General features: G+C 39.9%; 2 protein-coding genes across 8 annotated transcripts; both read left to right on the plus strand.

The window, feature by feature from the left end:
* Window positions 1–2,535, plus strand: LOC113649726. 2 transcript variants are annotated; one of them, XM_027157658.2, is made up of 3 exons: window positions 1–768; window positions 1,656–1,752; window positions 2,058–2,535. In XM_027157658.2, exons 1-3 carry the CDS (start codon window positions 240–242, stop codon window positions 2,074–2,076), a joined length of 645 nt encoding a protein of 214 aa, XP_027013459.1. In that variant the 5' UTR covers window positions 1–239; the 3' UTR covers window positions 2,077–2,535. The 2 variants fall into 2 exon arrangements, with proteins under 2 accessions (XP_027013459.1, XP_027013458.1); XM_027157657.2 differs by having other exon boundaries at window positions 2,133–2,535.
* Window positions 2,536–3,088: 553 nt separating this feature from the next.
* Window positions 3,089–7,300, plus strand: LOC113649725. 6 transcript variants are annotated; one of them, XR_007139458.1, is made up of 5 exons: window positions 3,089–3,990; window positions 4,669–4,791; window positions 5,206–5,374; window positions 5,537–5,674; window positions 6,851–7,300. XR_007139458.1 is itself a non-coding variant. In XM_027157653.2 (4 exons), exons 1-3 carry the CDS (start codon window positions 3,461–3,463, stop codon window positions 5,354–5,356), a joined length of 804 nt encoding a protein of 267 aa, XP_027013454.2. In that variant the 5' UTR covers window positions 3,089–3,460; the 3' UTR covers window positions 5,357–5,374; window positions 6,863–7,300. The 6 variants fall into 6 exon arrangements, 4 of the variants coding, with proteins under 4 accessions (XP_027013454.2, XP_027013453.2, XP_027013456.2 ...); XR_007139459.1 differs by having other exon boundaries at window positions 6,863–7,300; XM_027157653.2 differs by lacking the exon at window positions 5,537–5,674 and having other exon boundaries at window positions 6,863–7,300.
* The last annotated feature ends 2 nt before the right edge of the window (window positions 7,301–7,302 follow it).

Genomic DNA, 7,302 nt, shown 5'->3' on the forward strand with positions numbered 1-7,302 from the left:
ATGCAGCTTAGTCAGTGACCTCCGACTGGAGGAAGTAAACAAACTGTGCTTTCATCTGTAGGAATAGGATATTTATTGGAATACGAGGAAAATCTGAAGGAATTTGAAAATTAATACGACATTTATTTTAGTTGCCGCGTCTAAACGGTGCTGGTGTTAAAGCTGCACATAGATGATTAGAGAGATTGTTAGGATTTAATGTGAAACTCGTTCTGTGGAGATTGTAAACAAACACTACAATGAGTTTCCCCTTAAACGCGTCTTTCCTAAACACAAGCGAAGCCTCTGTTATCGAGTCTGCAGTCAGAACGGCGGTCATGTCCATCCTGAAGGTTTTCTGTGAGCTGAATGACAAGAGGTCGAGGTGCTATGAGGAGAAGTTAACCGAGGCGCAAAGACAAAACACGGCGCTGAAGATCCAGTTAAAAGCAGCCGAGCAGGAGCTTCACACCTTACGACAGATCTCTACTGACTACAGCATCTCAGCTGAGGTGACCTTCAGTGAAGAACCGGCGTCTTTACAGAGTGTATCAGAGTCGAGCGACTCTGTCGTGGTGTTAAAGGAAGAAGAGCCTTTTTACCAGAGCGAGATGTTTATAAAGAGTGAAATGTCAGAGGAATATAATGCAGTGAACTTTGAAAACGCGCAAAACTGCCAACAAACTGCGCAAATCCAGACATACGGGACCACCATCATCAACAACAACAACGACATTAGCCACGCCCACTTAATCAATCCAGATCCAGTTTTAACCGGATCTAAGACAAGTACGCAGGCGCCATGACGTTCACCTCACCTGTATCATTCACCTTGACGTTCACCTCACCTGTCATTGTCTATCAATCTATAGGAGACGTGTTTGCTGTGATGATTAAAGCAAAGCTAAATCCTAAAGCACATTAAATACGTTTATTAAAATATTTCTCATGTGTTTAGTGATTCTGGTCTTCATTTGTCGGTCCATGTTGTGAGGTTGTGAATCTCTGAAGACGTTCATTTCTTTTAGTCAAAACTGTTGTAAACATTTGTACAGTAGTAACAGACTCGTTTGGATGTTAGAGCCTTCAAAACATACAAAAGATCACAAGCTTGTTTCTAATGGATGTGTTTTGTCATGAGAACGATAAGTAGCGATGTCACTTGAGTAGGTAACGATCTTTAAGATGAATGCGATGGGGTATTATGGGGTATTAGGATGAAAGGGGAAGCTATAGAGTCAGAGTGCACTGATGTCCCTTATGTACAGTATCAGACTACAAGACTAAAGCACTGCTGCAGCACTGTGCTTAGGTCCATGAAGATCTGCTTGTTACTTTAAATTTCTGCTCTGCAACTAGGAAAAAGACAAAGAAAACGACGCCCCTTAGTAATATTTACTTTAGATCTACCAACATTGTCAGTCAGATCAACAGCACTGTACATACATTTCACAATTTAAAAAAAAAGTCAGTACATCATATACAATCAGCCATGTTAGCTAGCTAGCTTTTTCCTTAATTTGTACCATGATTGCTCTATGTTTGTTGATTCATCTGAAATCTGTACAAAGAAAACTTTTGGCTAGCCAAACAGGATATTGGGCCACAAGATTCAGATACTTTTACCGGGAAATTTGTACAGTATTTATAACGTGTCTTCTTATGCTCGTCCACAGAAAGACTGACACGGTACGAGAATGTGAGAAGATACAGAGAAAGGATACGTGCTGATCCTGTTAAATACCTCGCCTGGAAGGAGAAGAACCACCTGAGGTATGAGGGATTGACGGTTGTCATAGTAATAATAATACAAAGACTATTTAAATTAATAGAACAATCATTGTGAGCTTTTTTTAATCATTCATTTTTACCATTCCAATAGTGATAAACTGGATGCATGTACAGGAAAAAACTTTTAGGCCCTGAGGTTGTAGGAAAATAATCACATAAAGTGATGTTAAATTTTTTGTTTACTACTGTATATACACCTAGAGTGTCACTGCAGTGACCAAAGACATCTGATTCAAACCTTCACTTTAAAATGATCTTCTCTTTCTTTCCTTTCTTTGCATCCTCAGAGCGAGGAGCGAAGAATGAGGAAATGAAATGAGAAGTATGCACTTCTTTGACGTGTGTATTTGTAAATCATTCAGGTATCTGCAGAACAGAAAGACCATTAATGAACTTCCTGAGTCCATGAAGAATCTTCAGAGAAAGGCCTGGAGAGAGGCTACAAGGCGACACCGTGCAAAAAAACTGGCTCAAGCTGCTTTTTCTGCTACGTCCATGTCACAAACAACCAGCCTATGACCGGGACTATTTTATTTTATATTTTTTACCTTAGACTCAGTGCTCTATGGGCAAAATGTGTCCACTTAGTATATGTGTATTTACGATTAACTGTGTACTTGAGTTGAATGAAAATAGATACCTGTGTGCTCACAAACCAGATGTTTTAAAATTGTCAGATGTCTATGGTTGTGTTGGTCCAATGCACATAAAGAAAAAGGTGTGTTTTAGGTATAATATTGCTCAAATAAATTAACATGTATGTGATTATGATGTCATTCTCTTTTTCTTTCTTTTTTTTTTAATCTATGAAAGTTATACATGTACAACTTAAATATAAATAGTATCACAGTAAACATACACATATTGTATAAAGACAGAGAAGATAGTGGATTAATATTGATAACTAGGCATGTTAAAGCACAAAGGCTATATTTAGAAATAAAAACGTTTAACGGGAAAAGGCAGAAGGTGTCCAGTGATGGGAAATCTGGCTCTTTTCAGTGAGTCAGATTATTCGACTCAGCTGAAGAAGAAGAGCCGACTCTTCTCTCCCAACGGCTCAGTAATATATATATATATTTGCAGATTTGCGATTATTTTTTTGAAATATTTGAAGTATTTTGTAAAAATAAAGTATAAATTATAGCAGAAGAGTAACACCAATAACTATATTAAACAAATAAATATATTAAAAATAGTTTTTTGTAAAAAAAAAAAAACAAACAAAAAAAAACGGCTCATTCCTCTGATTCCCTAAAGGACCGGCTCAAAGAACCGAATCATTAATGAACGACAGATTGCTCGTAGTTGAAGCACTAACGACCGTCGTGGAGCTTGTATGTTTATTGTTTATGTTATTGTTCTTTCTTCATGTAATAATAAAACCCAGTATGTATTAATTAGATTTTTTTAGAAATGAAACTTCGCTATGAAGAGTCGAGTTAGAACGGAAGCAGACCCACGTGACCTCTGACCGGCGGAAGTCAACAGTACCATTTAAACACGTGGAGTGGGATGTCTAGGATATTTCCGTCTATAGTATTTAGCTTATTAACCGAATGTAAACTTTTTTTTTTTAAAGGAGGACGTATTTTAGCCGACGATTTTAATTATACAAAGTCGTCCCCTCAGTAGCTGATTGGGATTTAATGTGAAACTCGTTCTGTGGAGATTGTAAACAAACACTACAATGAGTTTCCCCTTAAACGCGTCTTTCCTAAACACAAGCGAAGCCTCTGTTATCGAGTCTGCAGTCAGAACGGCGGTCATGTCCATCCTGAAGGTTTTCTGTGAGCTGAATGACAAGAGGTCGAGGTGCTATGAGGAGAAGTTAACCGAGGCGCAAAGACAAAACACGGCGCTGAAGATCCAGTTAAAAGCAGCCGAGCAGGAGCTTCACACCTTACGACAGATCTCTACTGACTACAGCATCTCAGCTGAAGTGACCTTGAGCCAAGACTTGAGCTCAGATGTTCGAGAAGAACAGGCAGGTTTCCACAGCGATGCCGATCTGCTGATAAAGGAAGAACCTTCTTACGAGAACACGTTGTGTTTGAAGAGTGAAGTGACAGATGAAAGATCTGCACCAGAGTGTGATTATCAGAGTGAGATACACAATGTCCAGGTTTCCCAACAGACTCCAGGTTCAGAGGTGTGGAACATGCACCATGAGCAAACATTCAGTTCAGCAAGATCCAGCCTTCACCAGACCAGACAGAAGTACGTTCTATAGAGCCCTGTTTGGACGGGATTAGTTTTCCATTGAGAAAATATATAATTACTCTTTATATAATCTGTAATGATTATTACAGATATAATAATCTGTTTATTATATATTTATTATATTTATTGACTTCGTTTAATGCTCAGAAAAAATACTATCCATCCATCCATCCATCTTCTACCTCTTATCAGGAGTGGGGTCGCAGGGGGCAGCAGTCTAAGCAGGGAGAAAAAATGCTACTGCATCATTATTATGCTAGTACTTTTATCACACACAGATACAAATGATACAAATAAGACCTTACTTTGGACTTCCGTGTTTTTCCCGAGTCAAATCCCTGGAAGGCTTTGAGACTGAAACGTAATTATAAATCAGCTTTCTGTATTCGAGCATTAACAAGGAGGATGTAATGCACACAAAGTGTTTAGCATCTCAAGCAGACCCTTCCATAATGTTATTAAATTCCACAATGCCCGGAAAACTAATCCTGACCGGACGGTACTCCAGACTGTCGTGTTAACGTGTTGTGTTCTGGAGTGTTGTTTTATTAGATAAAATTGTATTACATGTTCTTGCATGGAAATGTTTATTCGAGGACGATCTCTCTGTATCTTTAAGAGTCTTGCAGCTTGTAGCCCGATCTCAAGATGAACCGAATCTCTTTGCATTTCTAGCTGGATTCCTGGTGACGTTCTTACAGGGAAATTAAAAAGCAGAGAGTGTGTGAGGAGATACAGAGAAAGGATCCGGGCTGACCCAGAAAAGTACCACGCCTGGAAGGAGAAGGAACGCTTGAGGTATTTAAGTCTTTACAATACACATTAGGGACTGCGGATCGATTAAAGAAAGACAACTGAAAAATTAGAAATGGGCAGAAACAGATCATTCATTATTATCAGAAGTCAGACTTTCCATTGATGCCCCAGAAAGAGAGTTGGTGTCATTTTATGGAAGCATTTCTTTTATTTATTTATTTTTTGCCAATTTATTCATTATTGAGTGGGGAAACTAATCATGTGTTGTAAATATTATGATGCATTGCAACAGTTTACTTCCTTCACTGAAATCATGTGATTTTGCCCATAATACCTGGCCCAACATGAAATAATGTTATTAACTTCATTTACATTTGAATGACATTAGCATCTACAGAAGATTGTGGAGCAAAGAAGTTGTTTGATACGAGTGTTTGAAATCTTGCTACCGTCCAGGTATCAGCAGAAGAGAAAGCCCATTAGCGATCTGTCTGAACCCATGAAGAAGCTGAAGAGGAAGGCTTGGAGAGAGGCTAAGAGACGTGATCGTGCTAGAAAGCAGGTTCAAGCAGCTTCCGCGCACGTGATCCAGACAAGTGACTCGTGAAGGGTGGACTGTCTCGCTGTGGGTGAAAAACTTTAGTTACATTTCCACTGTTATTACCTTTCAGTTTGTACAATGACTGGAAAGTGTCACAGCGAAAGGAGTTTGCAGTGAACTTAGAAGACCAGTTTTGGAAAAGAGGGAAATTTCCCAGGTGTAAATCCTGACTCGTGTTTAATCCAGCTTTAACTCGACCGGAGAGAAGAACCGCATGTGCTGCTTTGTGCTCACGTCACGACGGGGAGATTAACAGGCAGCACAGTGGAAAGATCTCTGCTGATCACATGATCATCTCATCTGCAGTGAGAACAAGCGCTCATGGTATTCTGTGTCACACACACTTCACTACTTCACTTACACGCACACACACTCACTTGACTTACACACACACACACACACACACACACACACACACACACACACTCTTCACTTACACACACACTCACTTGACTTACACACACACACACACACACACACACACACTCACTTCACTTAAACTCACACACACACACACACACACACTTCACTACTTCACTTACACACACACGCACACTCACTTCACTCGCACACAAACACGCACACACTTCACTACTTCACTCACACACACACACACACACGCTCACTTCTCTCCTACACACACACACACACACATACTCACTTCTCTCCTTCACTACACACACACAGATACTCACTTCTCTCCTTCACTACACACACACACACACACACACACACACACTCACTTCTCTCCTTCACTTCACACACACACACACTTCACTCACACACTCACTTCACTCCTTCACTCCTACAATTCACACACACACACACACTCTCACTTCACACACACTCACTTCACACACACACACACACACACACACACACACACACACACACACACACACACACACACACACACACACACACTTCTCTCCTTCACTTCACACACACACACACTTCACTCACACACTTCATTCACACACACACACACACTTCACTCCTTCACTTCTCACACACACACTCACTTCACACACACAAACACTTCACTCACACACACACACACACACACACACTCACTCACTCACTTCACTCCTTCACTTCTCACACACACACTCACTTCACACACACAAACACACACACTCCTGACCATGGACACAGTAAACCCGGAGGCTATCCCAGTAATACGGTGTGTGAGGCAGGAATACACCCTGGATATGATGCCAGTCCATTTTAAAACAACTCACATTCACTCACGGAGAACCTGGACTAACCCCACACGGACACATGAAAATATTTGATCCTGTGTTCTAAAAAAAAAAAAAAAAGAATGTTTGCATGCTTGGTTTCCTCACTCAGTAATCACCAACAAGAATCACAGCTCAAGGTCTTAAAATCACCGTTGCCCAGTCTGACAGACATAAAAAAAAAATATAACATTAAAAATAAATACAGCCACAAATTTTTTTCATGTGATGTGTGTTTTGAGAACCTGCTACCCTCCAGATCTCTCCGCAGGAGAAAACGAATCCAGGATCTCCCTGAACCCATGCAGAGGCTGCAGAGGGAAGCTTGGAGAGAAGCTACGAGGCGGCACCGCGCAAGAAAGTCGGCACAAGCGACTGTCTCTGCCCCAACACTCGACCCATGACCCCTACACTGTTATTTATATATTTATGTAATCTAATGGCAACAAAAGCTCTCATTTGTATACAGTAGGTATCTTGTTCACATCTTGTTCATATCTTGTTCATATCTTGGTAACATCTCCATCTCCTTATTTAATATCTAATTAGTTATACAATGTATTAAAAGACAAAAAGCTATTCAAATCTGTTTACTTATTGTTATGAGTGTTGTTTATTTGTCGGTGCTACACATTCAAGCACCTCTGTGTTGTGTTGAACAAATTTATTTAATATGATTCATTACAATAAAAGTAAGTCAATAACTGCAGA

This window comes from Tachysurus fulvidraco, chromosome 25 (assembly GCF_022655615.1).
Source record: "Tachysurus fulvidraco isolate hzauxx_2018 chromosome 25, HZAU_PFXX_2.0, whole genome shotgun sequence".
NCBI classification, from domain to species: Eukaryota; Metazoa; Chordata; class Actinopteri; order Siluriformes; family Bagridae; genus Tachysurus; species Tachysurus fulvidraco.